The sequence below is a fragment of the Cherax quadricarinatus genome, chromosome 80, assembly GCF_038502225.1.
Source record: "Cherax quadricarinatus isolate ZL_2023a chromosome 80, ASM3850222v1, whole genome shotgun sequence".
Taxonomy (NCBI): Eukaryota; Metazoa; Arthropoda; class Malacostraca; order Decapoda; family Parastacidae; genus Cherax; species Cherax quadricarinatus.
This window is the reverse complement of record NC_091371.1, coordinates 13,262,849-13,280,284: the sequence shown is the minus strand read 5'-3', so window position 1 is coordinate 13,280,284 and position 17,436 is coordinate 13,262,849. Positions and strand designations below refer to the sequence as shown.

The 17,436-nt window shown below is 37.4% G+C and overlaps 1 protein-coding gene across 1 annotated transcript; it reads left to right on the top strand.

Moving 5' to 3' along the window:
- Nucleotides 1–199: 199 nt before the first annotated feature.
- On the top strand, nt 200–13,706 carry twr (signal peptidase complex catalytic subunit SEC11 homolog C twr). The gene is made up of 5 exons (XM_053796525.2): nt 200–358; nt 2,999–3,108; nt 4,241–4,390; nt 4,498–4,675; nt 6,749–13,706. Exons 1-5 carry the CDS (start codon nt 308–310, stop codon nt 6,797–6,799), a joined length of 540 nt encoding a protein of 179 aa, XP_053652500.1. The 5' UTR covers nt 200–307; the 3' UTR covers nt 6,800–13,706.
- Nucleotides 13,707–17,436: the final 3,730 nt, after the last annotated feature.

Below are 17,436 nucleotides of genomic sequence, written 5' to 3'. Positions count from 1 at the left end.
AGCAATATTATTTCCAAACCACAAATAAAAACCATTAATTCCCACATGAGCCACTAGATAAATCATCATTTACATTTAGTTATTTATCTCCTTATTAATTTCAGCACGGATAATTTAAGAGATATACCTCAGAAATAGGGAGCTATAAATGTAAATGGTGTTTTTAAGTAGTGATTGTTAGTGGGCTAGTGAGGTTAGAGGAGTTAGATAGATAATAAGGTAGATGTCCACCAGCAGCAGCGTAAACATCCTCTGGGAACGCCGGGATCAACACTCCATACATTGACCTCTTATTTACACCACCAACATGCTTCAGTTAGATTTCCTGGATGATTTGAGACGTATGAACATACGTCAGGTTGGTTTTGTTGTTAGAGTTGTAACTGTAACCAGGAGGTAGGAGGTTAAGATGGTGTGGAGGTACAGCTGGGGTCTGGCCTCTGCCACACGTTGTCATATGTCAAAAGTTTTGGCAGATGGCAAGGTCCAGCTGCCATCCAGGTGGTGCTGAGGGGGGTGACAGGGTTTTCTGTAAATATCCAGTATTAGTACTATGTATCCAGCCCAGATTTTCTTTGGATTAGAGGTTTGTTACACTTAATTTGAAAGTACAAGTGCACTACTCTACTGCAAGTGGTATTTCAGAATTATATTTTATATTATTTGCTTTCTTTTGTGCCTAATAATGTTTTATTACATGTAGTTTACATCTTAAATATCAAACTAAATGGTACATCAAATGCCTGAAGAGACATCACACTGAATGACCCACACGGGTTTATTGCTTCATGGAAATACAGTGAGATATAACGAATATCCACTGTGCTGTATGACCCTTGTAGGTTTGGCGCTTCTTTATTATAATAGTAACTTAGATGATCCTATACCTGGAGGGGATTTTGGAGGCGAGTGCCCTTGTGGCCCGGTCTGTGACAAGGTCTCATGGTGGATCAGGGCCTGATCATCCAGGCTGTTACTGCTGGCCGCATGTAAACCGACATACGAGCCACAGCCCTAGGGTAAATCTACAGTGTGTAATGTAGTTGTATGCCTGAAACCTCGATATGCATGCTGCCCCATAAATGAAGGGATCTTATAAAAACAAACTGGACTTCCCCTTCCCTTCTTTGGATCAAATCTGAATGCCTCCCAGGTGCTTTATGTGATTAAAATGAAATGAAAATGTGTTTTCTAGATCACTGTATATTTTCACGTCAAAAATAGGTGCAGCTCTTCCCAAATAAGGTTTGTCTTTTTTTTAATATTTTGTTTTCTAATCAACTTTATTTAATGCAGGCACTTGACACAAAAGCCTCATTATATTTTTGGCATAAAAAATAATGTAATATGAATACTGACAGTTTGTACGTAAGTCACAAATAACGGGTAAAAGAAACTTTATTTGCATACAAGGATGCAAGCTGCAAGTGTTTCTTTGATATACTACCGTGTGTACAACTCGACTTGTTCAGAAACTCCATGCAAATAAAAGGCCCAAACTGTGGCACTTACTGACTCAAAATACCAACAATTTCCCATCTCCCAACAGCTTAACACTGTTAAAAAATAAAAAAAGAAGCCTATTAAATTTTACTTAAATATTTTATCCAGTAAATGCCTGTAAATACTCGTTCAGTATTGTCACCACTATAATTCTATCGTTCCATAAAATGCACATCATTGATTTCATGTAAATTATCTGGTATTGCCTATAATTATATATTGTGACTAGAATTAAGTATTATAGTACAGTATGTGAATTCTAGGATTAGTTTTCCCAAAATGTTCGTCATAATAAGTAGGTTTTGTTTAGACATTGTTATATTAAATTTTTCTTTTGAATATAACTATCAAAAGTAACCAGGTGTACCATCAAGTTCTATGCGAGTCCAATGAGAATTTTTCTTTAAGGCATTTTGTCTGCAACAGCCTGTTATACATGCAAAACATTCACTAAAGTTTTCTTTAACTGGAATTTCTTTAAATTCTCATCATATCCATAAAATTATTCATGATTAAAAAAGCTTTAAGGGTATTAACATTTACAAGGTTTCAAGGGTCATCTGAACTTGTGACTCGTGAAATTGTAATAATGTGATTGCAAACAAACGACGGTACGGGTGGGGTTAGAACTCCTGGCAAGTTAGTTGTAAAACTCCAGGCCATTGTGTAAGCCACTAGGTCAGCTGGCTACAGTAAAATTCGTCCAGCTAGGTATATTTATACAGCTAGGTATATTTATACACCATAGGAAGGTTAGCAAGTTTTCACAAATGAATCTCCTTCCAGATGGCAATAGAAATGTATTGTACATGCACATGTATGCATAAATTGTATGTACAAATAAATTTACAAGTATGCATATGTACATGCATGGATATATACATAGAGTAAATGACCAGGGCAGGAGTAAATGTCCACCTGTCAATGTGTTTGTGACAATATGAGTACAATTTCAGCACCTAATATTAGTGTGAGAACAAAGATTGGTTATGAAATGACTAGAACTACTATAAATTGTAATTATCAGTACATAAAAATTATATAAAATATAAAAATGAGAAATGGTATATCGGCAACACTTCTGCAAGCGGCAGGACTCTGTGTTGCCGTCAGGTGAGCATTAAGTGCCAACTTTGCAGCCTCGTATCTCAGTAAGTACTGATCCTAATTTTTTTTTTTCATCCTATAACACTTGGAAAAATGTGCTCTTTATTTTCATTAAAAATTTATTTTTTTTATTTTTCAAAATATTCGGGGCACTGGGGTAGAGAACGTAATAAGTTTGGACAGTTTACAGGTTAAAACATCACATTTCTCCTCCAACCCTTGCTGGGATGACTCCACTCCATTTTACTTTTTCATTTATTTCTATCAACAAACCATCAGAGATAGTGTAGAGTACTTTGATATGCTGTAGTAATTATGTACCATACTAATTATGCATTTTTAAAGTGCAGCAACAACCATGTCCTTTTTTTTTTTTTTTTTTTTTCAGCTCTTCTATCAAGTGCTGAACTTTGCTATGATAGTTTCATCAGCGCTTATGATTTGGAAGGGACTGATGGTTGTCACAGGCAGTGAAAGTCCCATTGTAGTGGTGCTCAGGTATGCTTTTGCTGTAGTATTAAATAGTTTAAGCTTTTGTAAAGGGAATAATAGAGGATTTTAACTGATATTTCATATAAGCAATATCATGGAAGTGAATTTCCATGGGGGAAAGTGGAGAATGATTCTTCCTCCGTAAGCCATGTGTGTCATAAGAGGCGACTAAAATGCCAAGAACAAGGGGCTAGTAACCCATTCTGTATAAATTACTAACTTTTTTTTATCAAGACATTGGCCATTTCACACTGAGACAGTTACCCAAATTATTAAGTGTAAAAAAGATTTTGGTTTAGAAAGACACGTAAGCAAACACTATAACATATTTATTAGAAAACGTTTCGGTCCTGGGACCTTGATCACTTCTAACATACAGAGGTAGAAAGACATTATATATATATAGGCGGAGAGTGAGATGTGACGCACGTGACCTGAGGAATGTCATAAGAACATAAGAATGGAGGAACACTGTAGAAGGCCTACTGGCCCATGCGAGGCAGGTCCTTATCAAAACAACCTCTGCCTATGATGAGGTTGTTTTGATAAGGACCTGCCTCGCATGGGCCAGTAGGCCTTCTACAGTGTTCCTCCATTCTTATGTTCTTATGACTTTCCTCAGGTCACGTGCGTCACATCTCACTCTCCGCCTATATATATAATGTCTTTCTACCTCTGTATGTTAGAAGTGATCAAGGTCCCAGGACCGAAACGTTTTCTAATAAATATGTTAGTGTTTGCTTACGTGTCTTTCTAAACCAACTTGTCGGTATTTATTACCAAGGTTTATACCAAAAAAGATTTTGTTGTTGGGGTGGGGGTGTCACCCTGCCTCTGTGGGAGAGTGCCCAGTGTGTTACAAAAAAAAAAAATCTCTAACTTCCACATACTCATTAACTGCAACTATACTATATTCATAAATATTTGATATTCTGTACATCAGAAAGGAGGGTTAACCAGTGCAGTTTTTTCCTTGTTATTCCATCCACTGATAATTGTTTTTGCACAGGCCAGTTGCAATTATTTTAATTGTGCAATTTTGTGCTAGGGCAGCTCTGACCTATTGTGAAGGATAAAAAAATCTGTGATCAATAGTGGTAAACTAAAAATATATTTAAAATTGTTTTGCATTTACCAGTGGGAGCATGGAACCAGCATTTCATCGTGGGGATCTTCTCTTCCTAACCAACTATGACCACGAACCCATCCGTGCTGGGGAGATTGTAGTCTTTAAGGTTGAAGGACGAGATATTCCAATTGTTCATCGTGTCATGAAGGTTCATGAAAAGTATGTTGCTACAGTGTTCTTAACTTGGTCAGTCATATAAACTAAACATATTTTGAATACACGTATTCTTTGTTGCATATATACAATTATTAATATTTTACTTGCAGAGAAGATGGAACTGTAAAGTTCTTGACAAAGGGTGACAACAATAATGTAGATGATCGTGGTCTGTATGCCAATGGACAGGCTTGGTTAAATCGCAAAGATGTTGTGGGACGAGCGCGAGGCTATGTTCCATTCATTGGCATAGTGACTATCATCATGAATGATTATCCAAAGTTTAAGGTGAGTTTATTAACATATTTTTTTAAATTTGAGTAATATCATACTATCTAAAAAAAAAATGTTCTTAACCCCTCTCACTGTCCTTTACATAACCCTGCATTATTTGAGGCCAGTGTTGCTTCCATAGATCTAATTCTTAATTGTAGTTCCCTTAAATGTATTATAATTGGCAGATTTTGTCCTAGGCATGAGAGAATAGGTCTGTTCATTGAGTGTAAACTAAAAAAAAATTTCTGCCCCATTTTAACCCAAACCTTGTGTTTGGGTTAAATTAGCAAATTTAAGGTGTTTTCTAGGGTGATTTTTATGATTTTATTGGCTATTTCTTGGTGTCAGTTGATGAAAGCGATTTTGATTGGTTTCAGACCAGATGTGGCCTGAAATAGGTCTCAAAGTAGCTGAAATATTCAATTTTTGGCCCTTTTCCTAAGGAAGAGTAGGGGCCCTCACAGCCTGTGTACCAAGCGCTTCTACTGTTTCATGGGTTTTTACAAAGTCTGCTTCAATTATTTGTGAATCAAAACCATGACCACTCATTCTTGGTTAAATCTTATCATCTAAGAAATAGGGGAAACAATTTTTTTTTTATGGTCATGGATACAATATGGAGGGCAAGTACACTGTATTATATAGCAAAGGCAAAGGAACATGATTAGTAAACAGAGGAACGGTTGTTTAGAAGCTGGAATGCCTAGCATTCCTTTGGACTTGTTTTCTAAATTAGAATTCATTGAATTTTTCTAAATTAGGCCAAATTACCGACTTATGGGCAATTTATTTGGTGGATTTAATATCCAAGAACTGGGTCATTTGAAATAAGTCTCATGCTGATGCTGAAATTACACTCAGACCACTGCCTTTATGCATGTGTAATTTCAGAAGTTTTCATTAAATTTCAAATTTTTTTTGGTGTTTATTTTTTTTTTTATTTTTTTTTCAACAAGTCGGCCGTCTCCCACCGAGGCAGGGTGACCCAAAAAAAGAGAGAAAATCCCAAAAAAGAAAATACTTTCATCATTCAACACTTTCACCTCACTCACACATTATCACTGTTTTTGCAGAGGTGCTCGGCATACAACAGTTTAGAAGCATATACGTATAAAGATACACAACATATCCTTCCAACCTGCCAATATCCCAAACCCCTCCTTTAAAGTGCAGGCATTGTACTTCCCATTTCCAGGACTCGAGTCGGCTATATAAAAATAACCGGTTTCCCTGAATCCCTTCACTAAATATTACCCTGCTCACACTCCAACAGCTTGTCATGTCCAAAATGCCATTTGTCTCCATAAAAAAAAATTCTCAGCCATTTTAAAAGATAAAATTCTTTTTTTACAGACACATTGTTGCTCAGCACTTAATTTCAGGGGTCACAACAGTGAAAAGGTTAATATGAAGTACTGTTTACTGAATAACGGTATTTTTTCATTAAAGTTTTCCAATTTAGTGTTCTGTTGTTTAAATTGATATCCAAAATACACTTCACATTAAGAAGTTTGCAACTTTTACAGTTTCTTTGATTAACTACTGGAATGTGGTAAGTGTACAGAGCATTGAGCCTCCACCACACTTTGCACTGAATGACCCACACAGATTAAGTGCTTCATGAAATACAGTAGAACCCCTGTATCCACTGATTTGGTATCGGCAGTTTTAGTTGTCCACGGTTTACTGTGGCCCAAAAAGGCCTCTTAATTTTGCATAATAATGGCCCCAAAGTGCAAAAGTAGAAAAGCTGGCAGTTCTTCAAAGCCTTAAAGAAGCTGTGAAGTCCTTTCCATCAGTGAAAAATAATTTTCCACTTTATTATGCATAATTTATCAGTTAAACTTTATAGTAGGTATGTATAGGACTTGTATATATAGGATTTGCTACTATCCACGGTTTTGGTATCCATGGCAGGTCCTTGGAACGTATTCCTGTGGATACAGGGGTCCTACTGTACAGTCTAGACAAGTGTTTTGATATCGAGTAAATTTAGCTTAGCCCTCAGCCTTTTAATAAGTGAATCATTTGTTAAAACATGAATATTTGGTGACCATTAATTTGTTTTTCGTTTTCCTTTTTCAGTATGCTGTATTAGCTGGTTTAGGGATATTTGTACTTATACATCGAGAATGAAGTGGAATACCTTAACTCTGACAAAACACAATAAGGACTTAAATATAATTTTTTCATAAATATTGTTTACATGGTACAGTATTTCCATATATAAAAGATTCTTAATATTTGAAACTGAAGATATTTAATAAAAATTTTAATGGGATCTGATGTAAGCAGTTTAATAATTCCTTAAACAATTTTATACCACTCAAAATGTGAGAAAGTATTTAAAGGAAAGCTGCCTTCTAGTGTTTTAATTTATTAAATGGGAAAACAATAGCAAATAAAAACATTTTGCTTAGATGAATTAATGCAAAATATAACTGCTGAAAACTGGTACTGTATGAGGGTAAGTGTACAGAGTGCAAAATAAAGACGTGCCCTTGCAGCATGGTCTGTGTGTCAGTATACCTGTATATGAGCGTGTTCAAATGCGGATGTGACTACTTTAGTGCTCGTGCAACTGATTATTCATATGTATTTACTTAGAGGTATGCATGCATGATTGTATAGATGTCCGTGCTTTCACAAACATTTACAGTCCTGGAAATCACTTAGCTTGGCACAGAGTCAGATCTCGTGGACTATTTTTTGTCATTAATGTAGGATGAATACTAATTGAAATCTGTTGTTTGCTATATTCAGATTACATGTGGGTGGGTTTTTTTTTTTTTTAATTTATCATTTTCCAAATGATTTTGTATGAAGTCAAAATATACTTTGGATCAAATGTTGCCAAAGTAAGAGGACACTTTAATGTCAGTATTGCTGATCATTGTTTCTATTTATATAGAAGCCTCGCTTTAATTTGTGATTTCACTTCTGTGGTCCTAAAGGATATTAAAGCTATAATTTTATTTTTAATTTTGAGCCTCATTTGATTTGGTATTAAGAATGTGTGATTTCATTATAGGAATTGGAGGTGATGGGTTTCATTTTTTTTGAATTATATTTTTATGCATCTTGGTTATTAGATTGTTTAGATAATCACAGCTTTCTAAATGTAAAGGGTATAGTAAGTATTCCTCTTTCCTTTATGATCAGTAAATGTTAGTCTAATTAGGGTTAATATTACATCTCATAAAATAATCGTAAAGCACTCCTTCCCAACCGTGACAGTTTTGGAAATGGGTGAACATTTTTACACAACTCATCACTAATTATGTTGATCTTGATTTCATTTGTTTTAATCCTCTTGGAAAGGTGGTTATTGGGGGTTAATGATTTATATATATATATTTTGTATATTAAAATTTATCAGCTTTTCTACAAAAGGTATAAAATACAGGCAATTGAGATAGTTACTCTTGTTGCCAAGTGAAAGAGAAGCATTTAATAATTATATGAAGTCTTCACCTTAGTCCTGTATTGCATGAATGTTTATACTTTGAAAATTTGACACACTCACTGTAAAGATGAACAAATTCAGTCTTTTAGTGATGTATCAGTCACATTCTCAAGAGAACAGTTAAGGGAATTAGCTATAGGTGGCTTGCACACAGGATTGCACATCCTCTGAACTGGACTTTGCCATGTGGCTGTTGTGTGACACTAACTTAGTGTGTCATCATAGATGAAAACTAGCATAACAGGTTTTATTAACAAGTGAATAGTTCTATAGCACTAAGTGCCCATACTGGTTTAATGCTTTTATGAAAATAATATTGTGATTGTGCCCAGCTTATGTTTTGGGCTTTAGTTCAGATCACAATTGGCATTTGTTTGAGATTTTTTTTTCAGTCACTGATTTCCTTGTAACACTTATTCATAGTTATTAACCAATCACCTGATGATTAAAATCTTTCTTCTTTCAACGCACCAGCCATTTCCCACTGAGGTGGGGTGCCCCAAAAGGAAAAATGAAAGTTTTGCCTTTTAAATTTAGTAATATATACAGAAGAAGGAGTTACTAGCCCCTTGCTCCTGGCATTTTAGTCACCTCTTACGACACGCATGGCTTACAGAGGAAGAATTTTGTTCCACTTCCCCATGGAGATAAGAGGAAATAGACAAGAACAAGAGCTAGAAAGAAAATAGAAGAAAACCCAGATGGGTATGTATGTATATGCTTGTACAGTGGACCCTCGCCTAACGATATTAATCCGTTCCTGAGAGCTCAACGTTAGGCGAAATTATCGTTAGCCGAATTAATTTTCCTTATAAGAAATAATGGAAATCAAATTAATCCGTTCCTGACACCCCAAAGTATGAACAAAAAAAAAATTTTACCACATGAAATATTAATTTTAATACACACAAACTGAAGAAGACATGCACAGTTACATGACACTTACCTTTATTGAAGATCTGGTGATGATTGATGGGATGGGAGGAGGGAAGACTGTGGAGACTGTCCTTTTCCGGGGTTACTTCCCTTCTTTTAATGCCACTAGGACCAGCTTGAGAGTCGCTGGACCTCTGTCGCACAACATATCTGTCCATAGAGGCCTGTACCTCCTGTTCCTTTATGACATTCCTAAAGTGTTTCACAACATTGTCAGTGTAATAGTCACCAGCACGGCTTGCAATAGCTGTGTGAGGGTGATTTTCATCAAAAAAGGTTTGCACTTTAAGCCACATTGCACACATTTCCTTAATCTTTGAAGTAGACAACTTCTTCAATTTCTCTATCCCCTCCTCCGGAGCAGTTTCCTCAGGTCTGGCCTCTTGCTGTTGAAGATGATCCAGCAGCTCGTCAGTGGTTAGTTTGTCATTGTCCTCTACTAATTCTTCCACATCCTCCCCACTAACCTCCAGCCCCAAGGACTTCCCCAATGCCACAATAGATTCCTCAACTGGCATAGAATTCCCAGGGTTAGCCTCAAACCCTTCAAAATCCCTTTTGTCTACACATTCTGGCCACAGTTTCTTCCAAGCAGAGTTCAAGGTCCTCTTAGTCACTTCCTCCCAAGCCTTACCTATAATGTTTACACAATTGAGGATGCTAAAGTGATCTCTCCAAAACTCTCTTAGAGTCAATTGAGTTTCTGAGGTCACTACAAAGCACCTTTCAAACATAGCTTTTGTGTACAGTTTCTTGAAGTTGGAAATGACCTGCTGGTCCATGGGCTGCAGGAGAGGAGTGGTATTAGGAGGCAAAAACTTGACCTTAATGAAGCTCATTTACGCAGAAAGTCGCTCTGCCACGTCTGAAGGATGACCAGGAGCATTATCTAATACCAAGAGGCACTTAAGGTCTAATTTCTTTTCAATTAGGTAATTTTTCACAGTGGGGGGTAAATGCATGGTGTAACCAGTCATAGAAAAAGTCCCTAGTGAGCCATGCCTTACTGTTTGCCCTCCACAGCACACGCAAATTAGCCTTGAGGACATTGTTTTTCCTGAACACTCTGGGAGTTTCAGAGTGATACACCAATAAAGGCTTCACTTTGCAATCACCACTAGCATGAGCACACATCAACAGAGTAAGCCTGTCTTTCATAGGCTTATGTCCTGGGAGTGCCTTTTCCTCCTGAGTAATGTAGGTCCTGCTTGGCATTTTCTTCCAAAACAGGCCTGTTTCGTCACAATTAAACACTTGTTCAGGTTTCAGTCCTTCACTGTCTATGTACTCCTTGAATTCCTTCACATATTTTTCAGCTGCTTTGTGGTCTGAACTGGCAGCCTCACCATGCCTTGTCACACTATGTATGCCACTACGATTCTTAAATCTCTCAAACCAACCTTTGCTGGCCTTAAATTCACTCGCATCACCACTAGTTGCAGGCATTTTTCTAATTAAATCGTCATGCAACTTCCTAGCCTTTTCACATATGATCGCTTGAGAGATGCTATCTCCTGCTATCTGTTTTTCGTTTATCCACACCAATAACAGTCTCTCAACATCTTCTATCACTTGCGATCTCTGTTTCGAAAATAAAGTTGCACCTTTGGCAATAACAGCTTCCTTGATTGCCGTTTTCTTGGCCACAATAGTAGCAATGGTTGATTGGGGTTTTGTGTACAACCTGGCCAGCTTGAAGACACGCACTCCACTTTCATACTTAGCAATGATCTCTTTCTTCATATCCATGGTAATTCTCACCCTTTTTTCTGTAGGGTTGGCACTAGAAGCTTTCTTGGGGCCCATGGTGACTTATTTTGCAGGTGCAGTCACTTAAAAGGCTGTGATAATATGAAATGTTCCAATTGTATGCTTGGAAGTGACCGCGGTGGCTGGCTTGTAAACACTGGCACCCACGGAACAAGTGAGGTGGGCTCAGGCCGCACGTGGACGTGTCTCGAACGAATCGCGTTGAGCGAGTTTTTTAGCGCTAGCCCAGGCAAAATTTTTGCATTAAAATGTATCGCTAGGCGGATTTAACGTTATGCGATGCATTCGTTAGGTGAGGGTCTACTGTACATGTATGTGCAGTGTGACCTAAGTGTAAGTACAAGTAGCAAGACGTACCTGAAACCTTGCATGTTTATGAAACAGAAAAAAGGACACCAGCAATCCTACCATCATGTAAAACAATTACAGGGTTTTGTTTTACACTCGCTTGGCTGGACAGTTGCTGTCTACCAACCTACTACCTATATCTTGCATAAATAAACAATTTTGATATGTTTTTGAGTTTTAAGTTTGTAGCCTAAAATTCATAGGTCAAGAAATGTAGGTATATGAAATAACCTGTTAATATAAGATGCCCAAAATCTTTTGCAATAAAAAACTGCTTTATGTAAACCTGATTATTCTTAATTTACTGAATTTTTTTTTAATGTTTTTTAGAAATGTACTTCAAAACATGGATTCATAAGATTCTTCATACAGAATGTGGAAAAAGTTTAACGTGGAGAAATAAGAAAATTGTTATGTGTTAATCAATGGTTGAACAAAATAAAAAAGGTATAAAACTAGTGCTGATTGTAATCTGAACATAAGTTTGGTAATAAACTGAGTCTAATTGTAATTAATAAAATATGAAAGCTTTATTCCTGGGTGATAGTCAGTTTCATCTGATTGTCATAAGGAAGTCAGGTCAGTCCATAGATGAGGTGCAGTCCTCTTTTATATACTGTATATATATATACCTGTATAAGCCACTTGTTACTAATTTCCTAAAGTGTGCTCATTGTGATTAATACATGAAGAAAGTATTTGGAGTTTCTTTTTATCATTGTGATTAGGTTGCAAAAATACAGTTTATAACAATCTAGTAATTGCAGTGTCAAGGTTCTTCACTAAACATATACCATCTAATAAAACTTTAGATGGCAAAATGTATGTTCACTTTAGAATCAAAAGTTACAGTGCTGGTATATTGTCCATTTTATTGGTTTTTCTCAACCTTGACTGCTCAACAAGTGTATGCAGGTGCATAAATAGCATTATTGTTTCTGTAATTGCTATGTATACATAGTATATATTTTTGGGGACAGTCTTTATGCTGTAAGTGTGTTCATGCTGACATGTCAGTTGGTCCTTGCAGACCATTAATGTAGATTAACAAAAATCAAGTGGAGCTCTTGTACATACATAAAATCTACATTTTATGCCATATTGTATCTTTCTTGTGACCTAAAGTGAATTTAAAATTTATATATATATGTAAATTTCTTCAGAGTAAGGAATTCTTTGTAGGATGTTATATATGTATTATTTGTAAAAATAGCATGCATCTTATGCTAAGTATTATGAATACTGAAAATATTTACAAATACTTTAACTGGAATTAAACATATTTAAGGTTCAGGCATAATTCATTTTTCAGTTTAGTTGACCTTTAGTTGTTACATTTGACTAAGGTATAACTAATATAATACTGTACAAAACCTTAAACTTGAAAACCTGTTTAAAGTGAGAATAGGTATTGACAGTAAAGTGAGTGATGCAGGTACATGGTCATATAAGGTCAATGTTTATTTAAAACTTGGCATAAGAGGGAAGGCAACAGGTCCATGCTGTTTCTTACCCATGGCACTCAGCCTGCATCAATATCATCTTGATAAAGATTTGGATGTAATGGCGTGTGTTATGTAAGTACTGTACATCTTATTTTAAATTTATCTTCTGTATGAAAAAGAAAAAGTTAAATGCAGACCCATGTTACTTGATACTAAACATTAATCATTTATTTTTATAATGGCCTAATTTTCATGTGCAAAATACAGTATTAAGACATTTTCCTACCCTCAAGGGAGGTGTCTCGATGCTAGTGAGGGGCTCTTGGTTCCAAGTACTACACTTTCTCCCCTTGAATCGAACAAGAATGCCTCCCATTCTTGAGGTGCAGTATAGCCTCAGGTTCCAACTCCCCATGCTTTGACCTTTTCCTTCAGTTTTATATCCCTACTATGATACAACTGTAAATATTCTTTTAATTTGTGTATTGATGGATTACACATTGGACTTGGCCTCCCTTTCCTTGGATCAAACATTAATAACTGTTGGGCACTATATGACTCTTATGGGTTTAGTGCTTCCTCATAAATATAATATTTATTACCCTGGCCCACAAAAATCTCAAGATGTTTTCTTAAGTTTTGTGTGAAGAATTTTCTAGGCTGGAAGGATGATGCATAGAGCTTTTAATCAAGGGGAAGCACTAAACCCATAGGGGTCCTCCAGTGCCTGGGGAAATAAAGGGGATTTAGGTTTGATCCAAGGGGATAAGCCCAGATCTTTGGATCAAAAGCCCCCTCACCAGCATCAAGGCACCTCTTAGTTGAAGCATAAAAAATTGCAGTAATTCTTTTTGCAGTAATAGCATATTAATCTTTGAATGGCTAGATGTACAGTATTGTTGTTTGTGGGAATTTAAAGCAAAATGCTGTCATGGACAAAATATTTTTTAAAAGTCTGGGAGCTCTGAGATGGGTGAATTGCAGCATTTTCTTATTCTTGACTGCCTGTTGATGCTTTGTGCTTATGGAACTGGTGTGACATTTTCATTCCATCATTTGAATAAGAATTTTTATATCATATTGTGTGTTATTTTCCTTCCACTTCATAATACAGTAGTACCCCTTACCCCCAGTAGGGCTGGGGGACAATGTTTTCATAACTGTTATATTCACTGGGGGAGCTAAAACAATTGGAGTTTTATAGCTTTTGGGGGAATGAGAGGTATCGAGGCTTGGTCCAAGAAGTTTCCTCAAGGAAGGTTTCGTGATGTTGGCGAGGGGCTCTTAATTAATCTAGGGAATTGGATCTGTGCTCTGGTTCCCTGAATTAAGCCTGAATACCTTCCACATCCCCCACAGGCACTCCCCCTTGATTATTATTATAATAATAATTATGTGTGAGTGAGGTGAAAGTGTTGAATGATAATGAAAGTATTTTCTTTTTGGGGATTTTATTTTTTGGATCACCCTCCCTCAGTGGGAGACAGCCGACTTGTTAAAAAAAAAAAATAATAACTGATTCAAGAAGTAGAGTGTAGGTCCATTTCTTTGGATCAAGATCAACTCGAGCATCAAAGAACCTCCCTTGAAGGGTTTGGATAATCTAATTTTATTAATGTTGAGTAATTTAATAATCATGTTATTCTTTTGATTATAATAATTAATAATCATGTTAGAATTATGGATCATGATTCATATTGTCCGGTAATGATTTATGGTTATTACAGCATTCGTGAAAAGATTAAAATAAACAAAGCATTATAGTAGCAAGTGCTGAAATCTCAACCAAAGGGACTCATGTTCAATTCCCAGGCATGGAGCAGCACTTTGTCCCTTGTATTTTGATATACAGCCTTCAGTGTCCCTTCCAGCCCTTTTCTTCCCTTAACTCTGATCCCCTTTCCAACTAGCTGTTTATAGACCCGGCACTATTTTCTGCCCCACAGCGCTGCATGACCCTTGTCGGTATAGCGCTTTGTGATTATAATAATTTATGACCCTTGTGGGCATGGTGAGACTGTGTAGGCACCTGGTGTTCAAACTTGAGTTACTCCAGCCCTCTTTGTACCTTAAAGCCCCCCTCAAGGGAGGTTCCTTGATGCTGCTGAGGGGCTCTTGATCTAGGGAATTGGATCTGTGCTCCAGTTCCCTGAATTAAGCCTAAATACCTTCCATCCCCACCCACAGGCACTGTATAATCCTACGGGTTTAGTGCTTCCCGATTATATAATAATACCCTAGCGCACAATGCTGTAAGTCCCGTATGAGTTTAGCACTCAAATTGATTATATTGTTACCCAAAAGCAACAACATTGTGGTGGATGAAAACAGTCATCACTGCAGACTCGCAGGGTAAGCTTATGGAAAAATAATTGCAACTAAGAATTTTTAGTATTTTATCACCACACGAAGGTATTGGTGCCTTAGGTACCTGTGAAGGGCTCTTGATCCAAGGAATTGAATCTGTGCTCCAGTTCCCAGAATACTTTCCACATCCCCCCACGGGCGCTGTATAATCCTACGGGTTTAGTATTTCGCCGTAATTATAATAATTCTTGAGTACTGTGACTCCTAAGGTTTTACTGCTGCTCCCCAATTAATAAATAACAAAAAGGCACAATACCGTGACTGGAACGATACACAAATAACCCGCACATAAAAGAGAGAAGCTTACGACGACGTCCAAGTTGGACCTAAACGTCGTTGTAAGCTTCTCTCTTTTATGTGCGGGTTATTTGTGTATCTCCCCAATTAAATAAAAGTTAATTTTGTCTTTCGAAGGAGGTTGTTGGCAAGGGGTCTTGACCCCTATGGTCCACTGCCCTGCTGCACTCCATGACCTACCCAATACCCCTGCACCCTTCCCTGCCCTGCTGCTCTGTATGACCTGTGTAAGTTTAGTGCTTTTTGATTATAATAATTGACCCCTGTGGGTTTAGTCCCCTTAAGGGAGGTTCCTTGACATTGGTGAGGGGCTCTTGATCTAGGGAATTGGATCTGTGATCCAGTTCCATGAATTGAGCCTGAATGCCTTCCATCCCTCCCCCCCCCACAGGTGCTGTATAATCCTACAGGTTTAGTGCTCCCCCCATGATTATAATAATGCAGGTTTAGTGCTTCCCTTTATATACTGTATACCTATGTTCAAAACCTTGCCTGCTATAACTTCATGCTTGATCTTTATTGAACATTTCCATTCATACTAGTGTATATGCAGCAGTTTTTCCTGAAAAAAATAATTCAATCATTTACTAGAATTAGCTGGTGTTTTCACAGCAGAAAATGCAATGCTCACTGCTGTCACGTATTACATTAATGTCCGCCTCGTCCTTCATGGTAATTTCATACTAAGTCCTTGGACAAGTGCGTTTGGAACAATGAATAGATTCAGCTGCTCTTTTACAATTTTAGTTTGCCACATAATGTTGGACTATCCTGTCTATCAACGAGCATGCAGAATTTACCTCCCACAGCGTCACCGCTCTAACAGCCTCGCTTTATCTTCCCTCTTTGCTGACGGCCCCACCTTTGACTCAGACTCCCTCTTTAGCTTTTTGACAGCAACTGATTTATTGCACAAATTTTGATAAATCCTTTAGCACTCCTCACAACCCTTTCTATCTCTACCTGTTATCCTCTCCACCCTTGCTACTCTGATCCAGCAACACCCCCTGCCCTGCAACGCTTTATGACCCTAGGGAGTTTAGCGCTTGGTTTTGATTATAATAATAATCAGCTGCTCTGTGTTTGGGAGAGTGCTTAGATTATATTATTTTTTATTAGAGAGCATCTCAACTTTTCCAATATCTTGATTTGCTGACTGCCCTTCTCTGTGAAAAGATTTTATTTTATTAGCACATTGGCCATTTCCCACTGAGACAGGGTGACCCGAAAAGGAAGAAACGCTTTCATCATTCACTCCACTGTCTTGCCAGAGGCACACCTACACTACAGCTAGAAAAACTGCAATAGATCTCCACCTTTCCTTCAGAGTGCAGGCACTGTACTTCCCACCTCCAGGACTTAAGTCTGGTTAACTGGCTTTCCTGAATTCTTTTACAGAGCTAGTTTGCTCTCATTCTTGTCTAACATGCTTGCTGTAAGTCCAAGTCCCTTGCATGCAAAACCTCCTTTACATCCTTCATTCCAACCTTCCCTAGGATAACCCCTACCCCACCTTCCTTCCACTCCATATTCATATGCCCTCTAAGTCATTCTATTTTGTTCCATCCTCTCTAAATGTCGAAACCACCAACAACCCCTCCTCAGCCATCTGGATAATACTTCTAAAAACCTTGCACCTCCTAATGTCCGAGTTACGAATTCTCTGCATTATATTCACACTGCACATTGCCCTCAGACACATCATTTACACTGCCTCCAGCCTTCTTGTTGCAACACTCATCACCCATGTTTCACACCCATATAAGAGCACTGGTACCACTATACTCTCATGCATTCCCCTCTTGCTTTCATGAATAATCTTGTTCTTCTCCACAGACTCCTTGGTGCTCCGCTCACTTTTTTTTCTCCTCATCAATTCTATGATTCACCTCATTTTTCATAGACCCATCTGCTGACAAGTCCACTCTCAAATATCTGAAAACATTCACTTCCTCCATACTCCCTCCCTCCACTCTGATATAGTCTTTCATTACCTTGATTTTTTATCCTCATTACCTTGCTCTTTCCTGTTCACTTTTAATTTCCTTCTTTACATGCCCTTCCAAACTCATCCACCAACCTCCACAACTTCTCTTCAGATTCTTTTCTAAAAGAAATGTCATCAGCAAAAAGCAACTGTGATA

Bases quoted from the DNA above. Each gene is read 5' to 3' on its own strand.
- twr (XM_053796525.2), top strand. From the start codon at position 308: ATGCTTCAGTTAGATTTCCTGGATGATTTGAGACGTATGAACATACGT. The intron at 359-2,998 runs GTTGGTTTTGTT...TTTTTTTTTCAG, and splicing joins GACGTATGAACATACGTCAG to CTCTTCTATCAAGTGCTGAA. The intron at 3,109-4,240 runs GTATGCTTTTGC...TGCATTTACCAG, and splicing joins CCCATTGTAGTGGTGCTCAG to TGGGAGCATGGAACCAGCAT.